The 22,065-nt window shown below is 40.5% G+C and overlaps 1 protein-coding gene across 1 annotated transcript in view; it reads left to right on the top strand.

Annotated features, from left to right (window-relative positions):
- Nucleotides 1-2,588: 2,588 nt before the first annotated feature.
- Nucleotides 2,589-22,065, top strand: part of mpl (MPL proto-oncogene, thrombopoietin receptor) — a 32,029-nt gene continuing 12,552 nt past the window's right edge. Inside the window, exons 1-8 of the mRNA XM_072573317.1 lie at nt 2,589-2,786; nt 6,355-6,481; nt 8,614-8,792; nt 11,161-11,318; nt 13,360-13,519; nt 13,789-13,897; nt 15,531-15,706; nt 16,637-16,785. Coding sequence (XP_072429418.1) covers nt 2,666-2,786; nt 6,355-6,481; nt 8,614-8,792; nt 11,161-11,318; nt 13,360-13,519; nt 13,789-13,897; nt 15,531-15,706; nt 16,637-16,785 — 1,179 coding nt within the window. The 5' untranslated portion in view covers nt 2,589-2,665. The remainder of the gene's footprint in view (nt 2,787-6,354; nt 6,482-8,613; nt 8,793-11,160; nt 11,319-13,359; nt 13,520-13,788; nt 13,898-15,530; nt 15,707-16,636; nt 16,786-22,065) is intronic.

Here is a 22,065-nt window from a genome sequence, read left to right as displayed (position 1 = left end):
AAGGGCTTTTGCCTGAAACGTCGATTTTCCTGCTCCTCGGATGCTGCCTGACCTGCTGTGCTTTTCCAGCACCATTCTAATCTAGTCTCTGATCTCCAGTATCCGCAATGCTCACCTTTTGCCCTGCAGCTAGAAAACGTTTAGTGCATATGCTAAAGGTAAGGTGGGGTAGCACTGGGGGGGGAGTGGAGGGGTAAATTATAGGTGGAGATGGAGCACACAGAGAGAACAACGGTTGGACAGACAAATGAATAGTACAGGTCTCCCTGGGAAAATCAATAGTTGCTAATGGGGACCATTAGTAGCTGACAATGTGATGGTTGTGATACCAGCCCACAGGATGACAAGGCCTGGTGTGTGGGGGTAGGGACAAGGACATGGGAGAAGGTGCTCAGGCCTTAAAATTATTGAACTCAATATTGAGTCCTGAAGGCTGCAGGGTACCCAAGTGGAAAATGAGGTGCTGTTCTTCTATCTTGTGCTGACCTTCGTTGGAGCACTGTAGCAAGCCTGAGACAGAGGTGTTGGCCAGGGACAGGGTGGTGTGAAGTGGCAGGCACCCAGAAGCTCAGGGTCAGTTTTGCAGTCAGAACATGGCTGTTCTGCAATCTGGTTAGAGACCACATTATAAGCAGTGAATATAACTGACTGGATTGAGAGTAGTTAGATTGAGAGAAGTGCAGGTAAAACACTGTTTCACCTGGAAGATGTGTCTGAGATGTTGGATAGCGATAAGGGAGGAAATAAACTGGCAGGTTTCACACCTTCTGCATTTGCCTGGGAAGACACCATGGGGCCACATCATAGGGTCCCCTTGGTCCTCACCTACCACTCCGCCAGCCTCCAACATAATGCTACTACCGTGCACATATTCTCCTCCCTTCCCTTGTCAGCTTTCTACAGGGACTGTTCCCTCTGGGATACCTTCGACCACCTCCTCACACTCCCACAACTTTGTACTGGATTGTAGTATCAGGGTGGACCTTTTGCATTCAAGTCTCTATAGTGAGATTTAACCTTAAAACCTCTGTGTCTCTACATTGAGATTTAAATCACCTTCTGAGTCTCTGTAGTTTGACCCTGATGTGTGAGTACTGCCAACAAAGCCATTATTTGAAGAATTCCATCATTAAAGCCAAAATGCCAATTGTATCTAACTACAGTTTTTTCTAAAATTAACCAACTGAACTGAATAGTTGAGCTATTTGGCACAAAAAGCTATGGATTTTATACACAATATAAATGACCAAAAGAATCCATCTGTCTAATCCTCACTAATACAATATACAGTCAGAGGGAGGTCATCCTTTTGGCATAATCTGGGCAATAACTTGCCTGATGGAAAACAAGGTAGAGATGGAGAGGGCTGGGTTCTCAAGATTTTAGCATGTCAAATGAATCAGGAAGAATGGACCAACAGTTACTACATGAGCAGGTCAGTTCTTGCTAATCTGAATAATAACACCAAGCTGAGCCCCCAAACCAAAAGAAAGAATGAAATCTTTTCCTGAATCAAATTATTGCATAATGAGTTTAAAGCAGTGCTTCCAAGCATAGACCAATCAGGTAAGTTCTTGCTCTGTAGCCACATCAAAGTTCTCATTGTTCTTGCCAATGCAAGAAGAGAAATTCTATGACCATGTGAGACCTTGAACAAATAGAGGAAGAGGGAGAAAGAGGTAGTCAGAGGAATGGAGAGCCAGCATACACAGGCTAAATCTGAAAGGATACTTTGGCCAAATTTTTACATAAAATGAGAGTTGCAGCCCATACAAGACACACCGTGGTGGCCGTTTTTGTTCTCTACTTATTTTGCATTGACACAAATCAAAAGGAGGAAGAGACAATGGAAAATAGTCATATTCCAATCACAAGGGAATTGGTACTGAGCAACCTGATGGAGTTTTTGGCTGACAAGTCTCCTGATCCAGACAGACTTCAGCCTAAACTCTTAAAAGTTGGCTAATGACATATTACTGAACAAAAGTTCAGTGGGCAGGGGTGTTAATGAATATTCATGATTTGCTAATGAATGCAAAACAGGTCAGAACAAACCAACCCATCTGAAAAGTTCTGAGAACTTAAGAAAAATAGTTTCATATACCATCAGAATTTTCTCCATGCTGCTCAATTAAGCCCCAGCTCACTCTTCTTTAGTGCTGGGTGAGTCTGGAGAATTACTCTTGTGTGTCAAAAGTAGCTCCCTTCCTTAGCATCCTTTTCCTCATTTACACATCAGAACTCTCTTTACAAAAAATGTCAGTTACATGAGCTATTGGGCTCAGGTTGTCAATCAGCTAGCATTGGAAGCACAAAGCACTACATTGATTCTGATATATACACATTGCTCTGCTGCAAGATTTCTAATTCTCTGGTGCATGGTCCCCTTTTTTCTAGGAACTCTAATTGGAAAGTCAAGTGGAGTAAGCTATCACAGGCAGATAAAGAGTGAAGTCTTAGAATTTTTGGTTGTGCTATGCTGTTGGAGGATCAGTGTTGGTTCTGTTGATCCAGATTTGGCATGGTTTTAGCGAGGGTGTGGACCCACACTGTACTGCAGACCTGCTTCATGGTTTGTTGGTTTCCTGAGGATGCGCCTGTTCCCTCTTCAACTTGCAACCTCCTTCTATTCTGAGTCAATCCAACAGCAAGAGCAAGGAGAGGAATGCCTTTACTGTTGCAGAGAAGTAAATGTTGCTGTGCACCGTGGCTTCTATTTGTGGGGTGCATATATTTGAATATCATCCCTGTGTCAGGTTTGGAGAGTTGGACTTTTCTCCAGGAAGGTAAGCTCAATATCAAACCGTTTTAAATGTTTAAAGGCACATACGGAATGGTAAGAAACTGCCAACTTAACACCAGTTAAAAACATTTAGCCCTAAAGAACCAACCAAAACACTGAAAATAGCTATATTTATTATTTGTGTTTAACAGTGTATTTGGGAGAAATAGCTTAAGCCATATCAGGCTGTATTTGCTTCTTAAATTAGTTGCCAAAACATTCATTCTTTTGTATTTAACAAAAGCATACTTTAAAATTTAGTCAGAATAGGTTTTTTTTGTGAAAATATTATTGTTGTTGCATTAAAGGGATGGAAATAGTTGGGTAGGAATGCGTGGTGTTGGGTGGTTCATAAAGCAGTAAATAAATAGGTTAGGTGAATGGGCAATAAAGTGGCAGATGGGGTGTAATGTGGAGTTATTTGCTCACAATAGTGATACAGAGGTTTTTTACAAAGACACAAATCTTGTAAATGCAAGCATTCAGAGGGATTTCGTACAAGGAACACAGAAAGTTAATATACAACTACAACAAGAAATTAGGAAGGTAAATATTGGCCCTTACTGCAATGAGTGCAAGAATAAAGAAGCCTTGTCGCAATTGTACAAATTTAGTGAAACAGACCTAAAATACTATGCACAGTTTTCATCACCATGTACAGGAGAGGATATACTTACATTGATGACAGCTCAGTGAAGTTCACCAGATTGGTTCCTGCGATGAGAGGATTGTATTGTAATGAGCAAATTGGTTCTATGTATTTTGGAGTTGAGAAGGGTTCTTACATAGTACAAGACTTTGAAAGAGATAGACAGAGTAGACACTGTGTTCCCTGGCTGGAGAGTCTCAAACATGGGTCAATTATCTGGAACTGAGATGATGGGAATTTAATCGCTCAAAGTGTTATAATATTTTGGAATTGTCTACCCAAGAAGGTTACAAATGCTCCACTGTTGAATATCTCCAAAGCTGAATTTGGTAGACATGTTGTCTCTCAAGCAATCAAGCAATTTGTAGAGTTAGAGAAAGTGAGGATTGCAGATCACTAGAGATCAGAGTCAAGAGAGTGGTGCAGGTGTTCAGGAATCTTCCGAGGAGCAGGAGGATTGACATTTCAGGCATAAGCCCTTCCTTGGGATTCTTGATGAAGGGCTTATGCTCAAAACATTCAATTCTCCTGCTCCTCGGATGCTGCCTGACCTACTGTGCTTTTCTCGCACCATACTCTCGGATATGTGGAGTTGGCAGGAAATTAGAGTAGTGGCGTTGCTTTCTCTTTTGTAAATAAAATGTAAAGATGTAGCATGGTGAAAGAATTATGTTCTATGATGTAAGTTAAAATGAATATTCATTTCTCCATTTGGCAGATTATTGTGAAAACTTTTCACATTTTCCATTCTTTTCTACCATCTTGGTATACTTAGGAAGTAATGGTTTCGGAATTATTTTATATACAATTTAAAATTAGTGAAGACCTTACTAATATCATTCTGTAAGAATAATTCACATTGTCAGGACTACACGCGACTCTAACATGCATTAATATTTCAAGAAAATGCAGATTGAGTTGAATACATCCAAGTAGAAAGATATACTCAAGCAATATATAATCTATTGAAGGTGAATAGTCAAAGTAGTGGATAACAGTCAGCCTAGGAGAATGAATAGTTGCTAATGAGGACTAATATTGACTAAGAATGGGTAATAATCCCAAAATCATTACTTTCTAAGAATACCAAGAAAGTAGGAAAAAATGGTAAATTTGAAAAGCTTTCACAATAATCTGTCAAGTGGAGAAATGAATATTCATTTTAACAGTCTTCCTTCCTCTGGAATATAGCTGTCTCACCATGCTGTATCATTGCATTTTGTCCCAAAGATAAAAGCAATGCCACTACTTCAATCATAATAAGATGCTAATGGCATGGATTTCCTCGGGGATTTCCTGATCAGCTATGGCATCTCCAGCACAATATCAATTTGCATCCTAATCAAGAGTGCCCACGAAAATTCCCCCAAAGTTCGGGCAGCCCAGAGGAGAAACCTTTAACATGTTTTTGTCATATAATGAGAGGGATTGTTTTTTTTTTACTGAACTCGCTAACAAGAAACCAATGATATTGGGTTTTTCACCCCTTTTGATGAAGTATGAAAAAGAATAAGGTGCAAATCCAGTGTTGTCCTCAATCCCCTTGTTTCCCTGACAGGAGAGTTGTTATAAGTACCACCTTATGTAAAAAAAACCAAGAGTTTCGATTAAACAAATGTCGTCTTTCTTATCTGAGACATTTCCTATGTCCCTTGTTTCAACTAAGGAAGGAGGGTGCATTGTCTTCCTGTAGTCCCATAACTCTACTGGTTACAACGTAAATGTAAATGTTTTACCCAATTTCCAATAGGATCAATTGTATTCTTTATCCTTATTAGATTTATGATGGAAAGATCTGTTAACCAGGTTCTCTAATAACCAAAACATTTATTAACATGTTGCAGAAGCAGGACTTATTCTGCAAAGATTAACACAGATAAAGGTAAAACACTGAATCAAAATCTGAATCAAACTCAGAGAATACCAGAGAAACTCAGCAGGTCTGGCAGCATCTATGGAGAGAGAAACAGACATAATGTTTCAAATCCAGTATGCCTCTTCTTTATCATCAGTGTGATTAACATGCAGTTTTAAACAGGAAGATATAAATATTTAATCACCTATCTAAACCCCAACATATATGTGTGCTTCCCAATTAAAAGGAAAGAACTTTCTCTGCAGAGGTTGAGTTTGGAAAGAAAATCTTGCCCAACAACTATTAATTGTACAAGAAAAAAAAGGATAAGCATTGAAATGTTGAAGATGGCTTTCAGTTAGCATCCTGGCGCCTAAAGACAGCAGTATTGTTTAGAACTTTGTGGATATAGTACATTCAGGAATCATGAATTCAGAGGCTTTTAAACAGAAAGCTGCATCAACTTTGCAGGTCTCATACTGAACCCTGAAAGGGTATCCTCAGGGAGGCAGAGGTTGAGTTGTTTAGCGTTTCTCTTTCAGTAAGCTTTGACCTACCTGAACTTCCAAAACAAATTAAAATAAAGCCTTAAGCTCAGAAGTTAGATTTTGAATAAATCCTGCAGTTAACTGAAAACATTTGACCTTAGTAAATTCAACAATGCATGGGCTATTTAATGAGCTTAAACCCTGTGATTTCTAAGAAGTGGTTTCAAAACAAAAGTGGCCCATTGCCCTTTCTATGACCTGTTAAAATGAACCATGTTCTGCTATCCTCTCAGCCTTTTCAAATTAACAACTGACCATAAACCTTTGAACATGAATCCTTAAAGTATATGCTGAAAACAGCAAATGCTGGAGATCAAGTTTGCTCTCTCTCCCTGGATGCTACCTGGCCTGCTGTGATCTCTAGCACTGACAGTTTTCTGTACAGATTCCAGCATCTGCAGTAATTTATTCCTCAAAATTAGTTATGCAACATCTTCATAACACCCAAACACTGAATGAGGTTATATGCAGATAAATATGTAATAACATTAAAGACTGATGATTTATTTATTGCCTACAGGTACTTCATCATTAATCTCACAAACTGAAGAGCTGAAATGCTTTACTCAGATGTTAGATGACCTGACCTGTTTCTGGGATGACAGCATGGAGACAAATTCCACTTACAATTTCTTCTATAGCACTGAGTATGTCATTATTCTGTCACATTGGTATGCAGAGTGTTACTGAGGAAGCTGCTTTCATTTTATTTTTGTAATCAACCTGTGCATAGACGTTATTACAAACCTCTGCAGCAAGTGGGACTCAAACCTAGGACTCTTGGTTTAGGGGTAAGGACTCTACCTCTGTAACCCAAGAGGGCCCCTCTTGGAAGTTGCTTTGTTGTTAATTGATTTACTAAATTGAGGCCACAATTGATCAGTGAGGGTTTCTGTTTATATAGTGTTGCAATTAACAGGCCATATTACAGCACCCTATCTGTTGATTGATAATGACAGCATTGCCAGTATACATGAATGGTGGCATCTCACTAGGTACACCCAATCAGACTTTGCCAGTAAATTATCATAATTGGCAAAACCTCTATCACACAGTACCACATACAATCTGATTGGGAAGCTTCAGAGGAATTATCCAGTATAACATCTGGACAGACCTTTACATATATTTATATCATAACAAGCTCGATACCTTCAGAGCGGCATGCAACAATGCCCTGTTCAACTAGATTCTTAGATGCAAGTATAAAATACTGTATATAGTGGGCCAGAGGCTATGTGGGAGGCTGATTAAGTTCAGATTAGATTTCTGTCATAATTTTGTCTGTTCCACTGTATTGTTAAATTTCTTAAGTATTATCAATCACCGACTGTACCCAACATGCCATGCTGACAGACAATGTCCAACATTAAATGTGATTCTATAATTGGATGCCACTTGCTAAATAATTATGAATGTGCTGAGGATTACACTGACAACCAAGTTAAGATTATTGGTTACAGTGGTGCATACTGGAAGTTATATATATTAATACACGGGACATTGTCCTGTGCAAACAAAAAGGATATGTACACACCCTGTTCCTGTTTTATCTGACCAAAATGGGCAGCAGTCACTTACTATTTCATTCTTTATTTCAATGCCTTTATATCAGAGTCCACCTGTCTGGTATGAATTTAAACAAAGTATGACAGTTAACTGTCAGTCACCATTTATCTAATACAATCCACATGGCAATGTCTCTACCAATCAGAGGCCATTTGCAAATAAATCAGCATACTTTTCTCATACAGTATAAATGTTGTTCTCTTTATATTGGGATTCTTATGAATGTGTTGATGAATTCAAGAATGAAACGTTTCAATAAAATATGTTCTTTCTCAACAATGATTGAGATTTTTGTTATGCATTGGGGCAGCACTGTGGCTCACTGCTGCCTCATAGCGCCAGAGTGCTAGGTTCGATTCCAGCCTTGGGTGACTGTCTGTGTGGAGTTTGCACATTCTCCCCGTGTCTGTGTGGGTTTCCCCCGGGTGCATCAATTTCCTCCCACATTCCAAAGACGTGCAGGGCAGGTGAATTGGCCATGCTAAATTGTCCATAGTTGTTAGGTATATTAGTCAGAGGGGGTTAGGTTACTCTCTGGAGGGTCAGTGTGGACTTGTTGGGCTGAAGGGCCTGTTTCCACACTGTAGGGAATCTAATACATTAGAGTCAATTTTCGAACAACTGTCATTATAAGAAAAAAATCAGATAGAGAGATTGAAAATGAGCTTCAGTGGAATGAAGGTCCTCATGCCTGAGGGTCCTCTCAAGCCTGGTTTAAATAATATAACACAGTGGTTCCTTTTTTTAGGTTACAGCAATATTTTAGGCTATATTTAGGAGCAGGATAGCAAAACATCTAGCCACGTGCAGGAGCTAAACAATAAGGTAAGACAATTAGATCTCTGTAAAATCCATCTCAATATTTTGCTGGTGTATTCCAATTGGATCATTTTGATTTTGTGTGATGTGCTGAAACTAACGACAACTTTAATAGAAATGAATAACATGAGAGATGTGAAATGGGCAGATGATGTAATAGTAACCCCCACAGTGTGGCACCAAGTGTATCTGAGCACTGACAGCAGCATATTTAAGTACAGTACATCGAAAGCTATCAAAGGTGATGACAGTTCTCCTTACTGTACAAAAGGGTCTGTGTCATAAGTTGAGCACAGCTGATTTCCTTCATTTGCTCAACGCACAATTTTAACCTTTCTGTACATTGATAAAACTCTCAAGATTCCATGTGACCTGTCTTCTTCCGTTATAGCCAAAGCAGCCAGAAACCGTGTCACACAACCTCATACGTGGTTCTTAGGAATACAACGCGATATGTTTGTGTTATCCCAGCAGAGGACATTCTGCTCTTTCAACCATTTGACATTGAACTAAGTGAATCATTTTCCAATGTGTCAAAAATCAGACAACTTGTATCAATTGAATCAGTTGGTGAGTGATGGTCTTTTTCTTCCTCTTCTTTCACTCAGTGAATACAGTCTGACACTACTGTAAATATTTTGTCAGGTATTGCATTATCTCTGACAACAAGAAATTGGAACACTAAACATTTGATGTCTTATCATGAGCACTAGACTATTAATCTAAAGACCCAGGTAATGTTCTAGGGACTCAGCTTCAAATCTCACCATGGCAGATGGTGGAATTTGAATTCAGTTAAAATCTGGAATTAAGAGTCTAATGATGACCATGATCGATGGTCATTGTTGGGACAAACCCACTTGGTTCATTAATATCCTTCAGGAAAGGAAACTGCCACTCTTACCTGGTCTGGACTACTTGTGACCCCAGACCCACAACAACATATTTGATTCTTAACTGCCCTTAGGGATGGGTAATAAATACTGGGCTGGCCGGCAAAGCTCTCAACCCAAGGATGAAATAAACTATATTCATTTTATGTTGCTCATTTTCTGGCCATCATCAAGTTGGCTAAATATGATCAACTTAAATACTATCAATGTCACTCTTACTTTAAATACAAGAACTTGTATATATATAGTGTCTCTAATACTATGCTTCACTACCAGAAGATCACATAAACCACATAAGGTGATATTAAAGCAGATGACACAAAGATTAGACATAGCGATAGATTTTAAGGAGCATCTTAAAAGAGGAAAGAGAATCCGAGAGGTAAGAGTTTTAGGAAGGAAATTCCAGAGTTTACAGCCTTGGCAGATGAAGGCACAATCATCAATGTGAAGCAACTAAAATCGGATGCTCAAGCAGCCAGAATTACATGAGTGCAGATAGTTTACAGCTAACATGTGCAATATGTAAGCTGGATATGAGCAGCACCCTTTTGAATAGCTTCAAGTCTACAGAGCATAGAATACGGGAGACCACCCAATAGTGCAATGGAAAAGTCAACTCTAGAATCAACAAGAGCAACAGAGAGGCAAAGACAGGGATGAATTTGGGTACTGATAAGAATGTGGAAATAGGCAACTTTAGAAATGGTGCAAATAAATAGCTTGAAACCGATCTCAGTTGCAAATATGACACTAGGTTTGCAATTGCAAGCAGTACGGTTTAATCTCAAATAGTTGCCAAGAGGAGGATTGGAGTCAGTAGTGAGGAAACATAGATTATAGTCAAGTCTGAAGAAAATGGCATCAGTCTTCCCAATATTTAATTGGACAATATTTCTGCTTATCAAGTACTAGATATCAACTGAGCAAGCTGTTAATTTAGCAACAGTGGAGATGTTGAAAGAGTTAGTACTGAGATAGAGCAATGTAGCATCAGCACACATGTCAAAACGAAATTTGTGTTTTCAGATCATGCAACAGAGGAGCCGAATATAGTTGGGAAAACAGAGGTGGTCCAGGATAGATCCTTGGGGCACAAGTGAGGCAACAATGCAGAAATGGGAAAAGAACACATTGCAAGGGATGTTTTGACTATGCTTTGATAGATGAGAATGGAATCAGCTGAGTTAATTTTATCCACCTAGAGAGATGTTGGTGGGTTGTTGTGATCAACTGTCTCAAAGACTGAAGCCAATTCAATAGGATGAGGAGGGAATGTTTATCTTTACCATAGTCATACTGCACATCATTTTTGATTTTAATAAGAGTTGTCTCAGTAATGTGGCATAGGATTGGAGGGAATCAAACATGGAATTCCAGGAAAGGTAACATGAACAAGGAATTTGGAAAGGACAGAGATTTTAGAGACGCGATGCAGTTTGCAAGGATGGTGGGGTCAAGGATTATAATATTCAATTTGCAAAAAGCTGCAAACGTTTGATCTATGCCCAAGTTTTGCAAATAGGTGACATTACAAAATTTATGTAATTAGGGTTTGGTGCATGCAAGGAGGTAAGCAACAGTGCAGTGGCTCAGTGATTAGCGCTTGCTGCATCACAACCCCAAGGACCCAGGTTCAATCCTACCCTGAGTGTTCTACGTGGAGTTTGCACACTCTTCCTGTAACTGCATAGCTTTCCTCTGGGTGCTCCAGTTTCCTCCCAGAGTCAAAAGATGTGTGGGTTAGATGGATTCAACATGGGAAGTGCAGAGTTACAGGGACAGGGTGGGGGAGATGCTCTTCAGGATGGCCAGTGTGGACTTGATGGGCTAACAGCCTGCTTCCACACTAGACAGATTCTGTGATTATAAAATTTACATTCATGTTGTTATGAATGTAAATAATGAAAGAACATCACCAGAATGATTCTGGTGCAGCTATTCTCAAATATCTTTCGATTAACAATATTCCTTGTAAGACAAGATTATTGACAAACTAAATATGGTCATTTGTTTAAATATTGTCATTCTATCTCTTAACCCAGTTCTCCTAGACCCACCTTCTAACCTGACTGTGTATTTAAATGGAAAGCCACACCAGCTCCAGATCAATTGGATCCCACCAAGAAATCCAGATATAAATGAATTTCTAATATATGAGATTAGCTATTGGAAGGATAAATCTGGCCTTGCCTCAGAAAAGGTGAGTAAATCCAATGAGAGAAAAGTATTGTTTGCTTTGGCATATATATATTTAATATATAATATATATATATAATGCTTTTTTAAGAGTTTATTTGGTACATTAGCAGTAAGATGAAACCAAAAGCAACACTTTGCTTGTTCCTATTACCCTGATGCACTTTGTATGGTATGATGTAGTTATACTGCATGCAAAACAAAACTTCAATGAATCTAGGTAGATGTGCCCATAATAAATCAAATCAAATCAATAATGTTTCCAATCATGTCATGAAACTGACCTGATGTAACCTGGGAAGTTCCAAGATACCATTACTATATTCACTATCATCCCTACATAAATCTTAGGAACGCAGCACATTACCACAGAAGGAGGACATTTAGTCCATGGGTAGAACAATGAAGCATCACTGAGAAATTGAGACCGTAAAATCTTTAAAAATAGGATTTCAAATGGCTTGTTGTTTCTTGTTCTATATTTAAAAGGTAGTCAGTTCATCAGGTGATACTTAACTCTGGTTTCTTACTTCGCTGTTTACTCCCACCACTTTCCTACCCACAGAAGCTTCTCTCTGCTTAATGACGTTAATTCACAGACACTTCTTTGTCATATTGCATGAGGTGCAAAATCAGTTATTTACATTATTCAGTTAGAGTTCAGTTCCAGTCTCATATTATAAGGATGGTGAAAGCTAGACTGGATACTAAATAAGACATAATACATACATAATTAGACACATACAAAGGCATACTTGTTTATGCAGCATGACTTCAAACATGAGACAGAGGGTGGTGGTGAAGGATTGCCTTTCAGACTGGAGGCCTGTGACCAGCGGTGTGCCACAAGGATCAGTGTTAGGTCCACTGCTTTTCATCATTTATATAAATGATTTGGATGTGACATTGGAGGTATAGTTAGTAAGTTTACTGATGACACCAAAATTGGAGGTGTAGTGGACAGCGAAGGAGGTTACCTCAGATTGCAACTGGATCTTGATCAGATGGGCCAATGGGCTGAGGATTGGCAGATGGAGTTTAATTTAGATAAATGCAAGGTGCTGCATTTTGGAAAAGCAAATCAGAGCAGGGCTTATACACTTAAGGGTAAGGTCCCGTGGAGTTTTGCTAAACAAAGGGACCTTGGAGTGCAGGTTCATAGTCCCTTCAAAGTGGAGTCACAGGTAGATAGCACAGTGAAGAAGGCGTTTGGTATGCTTTCCTTTATTGGTCAGATTATTGAGTATAGGAGTTGGGTAGTCATGTTACAGCTGTACAGGACATTGGTTCGGGATCTTTTGGAATACTGTGTGCAATTCTGTTCTCCCTCCGATCGGAAGGATGTTGAAACTTGAAAGGTTTTAGGAAAGATTTACAAGGATATTGCCAGGGTTGGAGGATTTGAGCTATAGGGAGAGGCTGAATAGCTAGGGCTGTTTTCCCTGGAGCATTGGAGGCTGAGGGATGACCTTATAGAGGTTAATAAAATCATGAGAGGCTTGACTAGGGTAAATAGACACCCCCTTTCCCTGGGGTGGTGAAATCCAGAACTAGAAGGCATAGGTGTAGGGTGAGAGGGGAAAAATTTAAAAGGGAACAAAGGGGCAACTTTTTCACGTAAGGGGTGATGCGTATATGGAATGAGCCGCCAGAGGAAGTGGTGGAGTCTGATCCAATTACAACATGTAATGTTATATCTGGATGTGTATATGAGTAGGAAGGGTTTAGCGGGATATAGGCCAAGCGCTGGCAAATGGGACTAGATTAGGTTATGATATCTGCTCAGTATAGACGACTTGGACTGAAGGGTCTATTTCCGTGCTGCACATCTCTATGATTTTGTGACCCTATGACTGGCCTGGAGTCCACTGCAACAAATCACACAATCTCGGTGCTACAGTCAAACAGAGAGCATTTTCTTCTTTGATGCCAGTAGGAGGATCAAGACCTAATCCCTTTGATGTGCACTAGATTAAAACTCTTGTTCTACAGGCTATTTTCTCTTTTAAGTGCTAAATTAATAGCTAACAAATCTTTTCTTTCAGAGAGAGACTGTTAATGCCAAACAGCAGCATGATCTTCAAAACTTAAAGGCGGGAATCAGGTATATGGTCCGACTGCGCACCAAACCTGATGGCATTTCGTTTGATGGGTTCTGGAGTGCCTGGTCAGATGCAGTATCAGCTGTAACTCCCTATTCTTCAGGTGACTTTAAAGCAGATTAATGCCAAGTATCGACACTCTTCAATCTCAATACATGCAGTATACTATTAAAAAAGTGTCGATTGCCTCAGTCTTTTCAAAAAAGATTCTATAACGTCCCATAAATAATTGCAAAATACATGCCTTTCTAACAGATATTTGTTTTACAATGTAAAAATACAATTGGGTTAAACTAACAAATGTATTTCATATTCTTTCTGCTTGCTGTGTTTCACCTGCTCATTGACCTATAATCTACCTTTTGCTTTCAGATGAAATACATTTACGATGTTCAACCTCTGATCTCCAGTACATAACCTGTCAGTGGAAAGTGAATAATACTGAGTCTGTTGCTCTTTATAGTTTGTACTACCAGACAAGGTAATTCCACTGTGCAAACATTGATGCTCCGGAAACCTTAAAGGGGACAGACACTTTCAAAGTTTTTGCAGTGGGGACAGGTTATGTGGGCTAGGGGTGCAATTGGGAGACTGACTGTAAAAGGGAAGGGAGGACGTATGGAGACTTCTCTACTAAAATTCATCAGCAATGTTTAGGGCAACCTAAAAAAAAATTGAATTAAAAAGTAAACAGAACAGATTTACAAAGATGTTGGCAGGGCTGAAGGGTTTGAGTCAGAAGGAGAGATTGGATAGGCTTGGACTCTTTTCACCCTCTGTAAGGGTGATCTTACAGAGGTTTGTAAAATCATGTGAGGCATAGGTAACGTAAATACCAAAGATCTTTTTCCCTTGGGTCAGGGAGTTCAAAACCAGAGGGCATAATTTTAAAGTGAGTGGAGAAAGGTTTAAAAGGGACTGAGGGACAAGTTTTTCACATAGAGGGTGGTTCGTATGTGAAATGTACTGCGAGAGGAAGTGATAGATACAAGTACAGTTACAACATTTCAAAGACATTTAGTTAGGGACATGAAAAGAAAAGGCTTAAAGGGATATGGGTCAAACGCAGGCAAATGGAATTAGTTTAATTTGGGAAACCAGGTTGGCATGGATGAGTTAGAGCAAAGGGTCTGTTTTCATGCTGTATGACTCCATTACTGTAGTCCAATTTCCAACAGCCAGCTCTGTAAATCAATTTCTCTTTAATCCCTACGCCATATGCTCCAAAGGTGCTACCATTACTTGTAGTCCAGGTTAAAAATCTGCTTCAACGTAATTAGTTCCTTTACAGTACGTACATCAGTCGTAGATAAAGGCAAGCGAAGGCTCTAAATCGTTAAAAATCACACAACACCAGTTCACTACCACCTGATGAAGGAGCGTCGTTCTGAAAGCTACTGTGCTTCCAATTAAACCTGTTGCACTATAACCTGGTGTTGTGTGATTTTTAACTTTGTACACCCCAGTCCAACACCGGCACCTCCAAATCCAAATGGTTAGAGAGCCTAATTTCTGCAATTAAAGCATCTGGTGGAATATTTTCTATTGGAGCTGCAAGTCAGACTCGTATAGGTATGTGAAGAGGTATTTTGTGGTCAACAATGAAAGTTCATGTTATTAAAAATGACAACAGGTTTTCAGTGTGCCCTTGGAGAGTATCAATCATGACTCTAGAGCATCCCCTTCTGGTCAGTGGCAAGTATAACTACAGTCTGAAAATACACACCGGTACTTGAAACTCAGATGTCAAACTCACAATTGTTTTCAATCTGAAGAGGATTATGGAGGCCATTACAATGATTTACAACATGTTTTGAAATGCTATGAACAGAGTTAAGAGGTATAAAGATGTGTACTATAGAAATGGGCAAATACTCTTGCTGTGGTTTTTGTCCCAGTTGATCACACAGTTTTGCTGAACTTGACAACATTTGCTGTTTGCACCATCTCCTATTGCTGTGCAGAGGCAGCTTGCACCAAGATATAATAAATGAAGAAGGTAGAGCGGGATAAGTGACTGGTCACTCATGTCATCAAAATTTTGAACGTTCGAAACATTTTCTGGTTTGCATTTTGCTGCCATTTATTGAACAAGTTCTTAATTTTTCTGTCAGGAAGGTGGAATGGAAAAAATGCAGCAATCAAAGAAATGCTACCACAAGTGATGCCGTCACATACCGCTGCACAATTGCAACATCAGAAGTCAATAAGACTATTATTATCATTAATGCATCCTACCCAGATCACACACAGACGTTTTATAAAAAGCCTTTTAGGACTGAAAATGTTGGTAAGTGAGACAGAATTAGTTACCTTGGATACTATAACCACACCTGTCTACGTACATCTAATTACTGTAATCTAGTGGTCTTTGTTATGTAACCATCTCTCCTCCTTTCTCGCACACATAAACACCAACTAAAGGAAGTAGACTTGTACCTAGATCTGCTTCTCAAGTTGTAAAATGGAGAAGAACTTCATTTATGCCACATTCAAAAGCTTAGCACATTCCAAACCAACTTACACCAAAGTGATACTTCTGAAGTTTAGCAATTTTGTAATTAGAAAGCAAAGATGTCAATTCGCATGCAACGAGTTCCCACAAACAGTAATGAAATAAGCTGACATTTATTTCGGGTAAAGCTTGGCCAGAGTACCAGAGAGGTTTCAGCTACTCTTCATCAAATAGCACTGAAGGATATTTTACATCAACTTGAGAGTGTGAATGGGGCTTTTGTTACATACCTCATTTGAAAGATGGCACCTTAACAATCTTGTTTGTCAATCTAGTTTTGTATGTGTGTGTGCGCGTGCATGCACATGCTTAAACCCACAACCTTTCTGACTCAGATTCTGGACTGCTACCAATTAAAGCAAATTGGATCCCACAGAATTAAAGAGCCACCAAAATTTCCTGAGTTAAATTTAGTGATTAATATTGATGAAAAAACATGCAAAAGTGGTACCTTTCTTGAAAGCTGGGTGTTATCTTTAACCACAGATAGCAACTAATATCCATTAGAGTGGGTCTTTTTTTGTTTATTCATTCATGGGATGAGGGCTTTGTGGGCCAGCCAATGTAAGGATGGCAGTTTCCTTCCCTAACTGATATTAGTGAATCAGATGGGGGTTTTAAAAGAAAACTTCCAGAAACAGTTTCCTTCATTGATAGTATAATTATACTAATATGTATTTGTTACCTTTTATCTAAACCTCACAGTTCGTCCCAATCCCCCAAGAATTATAACGATTGATATCAACACAACTGGTGGGAAGTTACGTCTCTTTTGGGAGCCACCAATCAGGAAACTCCTTGGACAAATGATTTATCAGGTCAGATACTCTGAGGAAAATGGCACAGACTGGAAGGTGAGTGGGTGAATGTGGTGAATTGATAGACAACCAAAGAGCTAAGATTGTTGTCAGATAGGTCCACAATCTTTCCACCATGGGCTAACAAGCCAAAATCTTCAGCAAGTAACCAATCAGGGCCATTAAAAGAACCAGTTAAGGTGAATCTCCAAATGCCAACATCCTAGTCAGTATGTGAGCCCCCACTGAGGTCAAAATATAGACAAGGGATGGAGATGGACACCCAACAGCTTAACAGAATGGAAGGTGCTGGTAGAGAGCCAGTGCTCCATCCACCAACATAGAACATAGAAAAGTACAGCACAGAACAGGCCTTTTGGCCCACAATGCTGTTCCAAGGATTAGGTTAGGTTTAGGTTAGGTTAATCTAAAATAAAACAACCTAACCTAAGCACCCCTCAATTCACTGCTGTTCATGTTCATGTCCAGCAGTCACTTAAATGTCCCTAATGGCACTGCTTCCACCACTACTGCTGGCAATACATTCCATGCGTTCACAACTCTCTGTGTAAAGAACGTACCTCTGAAGTCTCCTCTATACCTTCCTCCTAATACCTTAAAACGATGACCCCTCATGCCAGTCAATTCTGCCCTGGGGAAACATCTCTGGCTATTGACTTTATCCAAATCTCTCATTACCCTGTATACCTCGATCAGATCACCTCTCTTCCTCCTTCTCTCCAGAGAGAAAAGTCTGAGCTTAGTCAACCTCTCTTCGTAAGACAAGCCCTCCAGTCCAGGCAGCATCCTGGTAAACCTTCTTTGCACCCTCTCCAAAGCCTCTGTATCTTTCCGATAATAGGGCGACCAGAACTGGACACAATATTCCAAGTGTGGTCTCACCAGGACTTCTAGAGCTGCAGCAAAACCTTGCGGCTCTTAAACATGATCCCCCTGTTAATGAAGGCCAAAACACTTTCTTAACAACCCTATCCACATGGAGTTACCTTTGAGGGATCTATGAATACCAAGATCCCTCTGTTCCTCCACACTGCCAAGAATTCTGCCTATAATCCTATATTCAGCATTCAAGTTCGACCTTCCAAAATGCACCACTTCGCATTTATCCAGGTTGAACTCTATTTGCCATTTCTCAGCCCAGCTCTGCATCCTGCCTATGTCGTGCTGCAGCCTGCAATAGCCCTTGATACTATCAACAGCACCTCCAACCTTTGTGTCATATGCAAATTTACTAACCCACCCCTCAACCTCCTCATCCAAGTTATTTATAAAAACTACAAAGAGCAGCGGCCCAAGAACAGAGCCCTGCGGGACACCACTCAACACTGACCTCCAGGCAGAATACTTTCCATCTACAACCACTCTCTGCCTTCTGTCATCCAGCCAATTCTGAATCCAAATAGCCAAATATCCATGTATACCATACCTCCTGACATTATGAATGAGCCTACTATGGGGAACCTTATTAAATGCCTTGCTGAAATCCATATACACCACATCCACTGCTCAACCTTCGTTGACCCCTCTCGTCACGTCCTCAAAGAACTCAATAAGATTTATGAGGCATGACCTGCCCCTCATAAAGCCATACTGACTGCCTTTAATCACTCTATGCTTTTCCAAATAGTTATAAATCCTATCCCTCAGAATTCTTTCCAAAACCTTTCTAACCACAGATATAAGGCTGACTGCTCTGTAATTGCCAGGGATTTCCCTATACTGCTTCTTGAAAAGAGGAACAACATTCGCTTCTTCCAATCCTCCAGTACAAGTCCCGTGGAGAGTGAGAAAACAATGATCTTTGCCAGTGGCTTGGCAACCTCCTTTCTCACTTGCCGGAGCAACCTAGGATACATCTGATCTGGCCCTGGGGACTTATCAATCTTAATGCTTACCAAAATTTCCAGCACATCAATCTTGATCTGTTCAAGCTTCTTTCCCAGCTCCTTGAAGTTCTCATTCACAACAAAGTCCCTTTCCTTAGTGAAAACCAAAGCAAAAACTCAATTAGGGCTTACCCTATCTGCTCAGACTCAACGCACAAGTTCCCTACGCTATTGCAGACTGGCCCTACCTTCTCTCTGATCATGCTGTTATTCATCATGTATGAGTAAAATGCCTTTGGGATCTCCCTAATCCATCCTGCCAAGCCTTCTTCGTGCCTGCCTCCTGCCTCTCCCCAGTACATTTCTGAGCTCCTTTCTAGTAAGCCTGTAATCCTCTAAAGCTGTGCTAGATCCTTGCTTCCTCCACCTTACATAAGCTGCCTTCTTCCTTTTGACAAGAATCTCCTCTGTTCTTCTCATCCAAGGTTCCTTAATCTTACCCCTTCTTGCCTGTCTCAGAGGAACAAATTTGTGCATCACTTGCAACAATTATTCCTTAAATAGTCACATGTCTGTTGTGCCCTTTCTGTGGAACAATTGCTCCCAATCTGTACTTCCCAACTCCTGTCTGATAGCGTCATAATTTCCTTTTCCATAATTAAATACCTTCCCTTGGTAACTGCTCCTTTTTCTCTCCAAGGCTATGGTAAATGTGAGGCAGTTGTGATCACTGTCACCAAAATGGTTTCCCACAGCGAGAACTGACACCTGTCCTGGCTCATTGCCGAGTACTAAATCCAAAATGACCTCTCCCCTCGTCAGCCTGTCCACATACTGAGTAAGGAAACCCTCCTGAACACACCTGACTAAAATGGCTCCATCCAAGCCATCTGCACTAAGGAGATTCCAGTCAATATTGGGAAAGTTGAAGTCACCCATAACAACAACCCTGCTACATCTGCATTTTTCCAAAATCTGCTGGCCTATGAGTTCTTCAATCGCCTTACTGCGATTAGGGTGTGTGTAGAAAGCCCCCAATGAGGTGGCTGCTCCCTTGCTGTTCCTAACTTCCACCCATACTGACTCAGTAGACTAACCTTCCTCAACAGTCTTCATTTCTGTAGTTGTGATGCACTCTCTGATTAGCAATGCTACACCCCCTCCTCCTTTTCCACCGTCCCTGTTCTTTTTAAACATTCTAAACCCTGGAACATCAAGCAACCATTCCTGCCCCTGTGAAACCCATGTCTCCGTTATGGCATCAACATCGTAAGCCCAAGTATTGATCCATGCTCTAAGTTCTTATTTCTGACACTCCTTGCATTAAAGCAGACACACTTTAACTGATCCCTTTGTTTCACCACATGAAAAGCCTTTCCAATAGATTCACCACATCCTGTCACTGCCCCATCTACAACTACCCCCTCTCAGATATGTAGCTTTGCCCCCTGCCAAACTTGTTTAAGCCATCCCGAACCACACAAACAAATCTCCCACCCAGGACACCAAGGTAAAAAAACTCTTGCATTTGTTATTTTCATTGACATTTTTGGGACTGCTGATCATCCAACAATTGGGGGTGGGGGGGTTTGTCACTCCAACATGGTGGCCTTTTCTTTTACTTGAAATATATGGCCTTTTATGTGTGAAAACTATTTTAAGTCACCTCCCTATGGTACTTTCATTTTACCGAACCATCTCTTTTGGCCTACTTTAGTGAGGTCCACCTATGCCTGTGAGGCTGACAATCTAGATTAGATTAGATTAGATTACTTACAGTGTGGAAACAGGCCCTTCGGCCCAACAAGTCCACACCGCCCCGCCGAAGCGTAACCCACCCATACCCCTACATCTACATCCACCCCTTACCTAACACTACGGGCAATTTAGCATGGCCAATTCACCTAACCTGCACATCTTTGGACTGTGGGAGGAAACTGGAGCACCCGGAGGAAACCCACGCAGACACGGGGAGAACGTGCAAACTCCACACAGTCGGTCGCCTGAGGCGGGAATTGAACCTGGGTCTCTGGCGCTGTGAGGCAGCAGTGCTAACCACTGTGTCACCGAGCCGCCTACAAGATCTTGAGACTTTTGTCAACCTTCCTGACTCAGATACCTGCTCACCATCCTCAAGTTTCTAGAGATAACAAGCAAACCGACTACCTCATCAAAAGTGGTCCTCATGTTTCCTACATTTCCTCCCAATGGCAGGATATGAACCACAAACAAAAGGTTCAGTATTGTTGGTGGTGTCAATATACAAACATACAAAATAAAAGCAGATGTAGACCATTTGGTCCCTTGAGCCTGCTCCACCATTCAATAAGATTGTGACTGATTCTTTTGTGTTTCCAAATCCACCATTCCCCATAATCATTGATTTCTATGCACAACAAGAAACTATCTACATATGCCTTCAAAATGCTCAATGAACCCGCCTCCAGTTCCTGCTGAGACAGAGTTCCAAAGTTGCATAACCCTGTGAGGAAAATGTTCTTGTCTCCCTCCTGAAAGGGTATCCCCTAATTTCAAGACCTTGCCTCCCTGTTCTGGACTGACGCACAAGAGGAAGCCTCCTATGCACAACCACCTTGCAAAAACCATTCAGGGTCTTACACAATTCATTCACCCTTCACTCTTTTGAACTTCAGCAGAAACAAGCCCACCACATTCATCTTATCATTATAAAAACAACCCACTCATTCTGGGCATCAATCTAGGAAACATCCTTTGAATTGCCACCAATGTATAAACATCTATCCTTAAAACAGGAGACCAAAACTCCACAGTGTTCAAAAGCTGATCTCATTAATGTCCTGTACAACTGAAGTGTACCATCTTTATTTTTATGTTTAATTGCTCTAATAAAAAAGGATAGCAAACTATTAGTCTTCTTGATTACATACTCTACTTGCATACTAACCTTTAGTGATTCTAGCACTAGAGCACCTATGTCCCTCTGCATCTTAGAATCCCTCAGTCATTCTTCATTTAAGTGATACTCTGCTTTTTCAAATATCCTGCCAAAGTGATTCCACCTGCCAGATTTTGTCCATTCAATCATCTGATCTATATATGACTGCAACTTCCTTGTGTCATCTTCCAGTGAACAAACTCTCCTATCTATCTTGGTATCTTGGTACCTGCTACCATGCCTTTGCTCCCCTCGTCTCAGACATTACTGTAAGTTGCAAAAGTTTGAGGCCCCAGCATTGACTCTTGTGGGATTGTTGTTGTCACATACCCCCAATCAGACAAAGATCCATTTATGCCAGGCGAAAGTGAGGACTGCAGATGCTGGAGATCAGAGTCTAGATTAGAATGGTGCTGGAAAAGCACAGCAGGTCAGGTCGTTCCTGATGACGAGCTCCTGCCTGAAACGTCGATTTTCCTGCTCCTCCAATGCTGCCTGGCTTGCTGTGCTTTTCCAGCACCACTCTAATCTTGACAAAGATCCATTTATGCACACTCTCTGTTCTCTGCCAAC

This window comes from Chiloscyllium punctatum, chromosome 7, assembly GCF_047496795.1.
Source record: "Chiloscyllium punctatum isolate Juve2018m chromosome 7, sChiPun1.3, whole genome shotgun sequence".
NCBI classification, from domain to species: Eukaryota; Metazoa; Chordata; class Chondrichthyes; order Orectolobiformes; family Hemiscylliidae; genus Chiloscyllium; species Chiloscyllium punctatum.
Note: the sequence above shows the minus strand (reverse complement) of the source record. Positions and strands in the feature narration are given on the sequence as shown.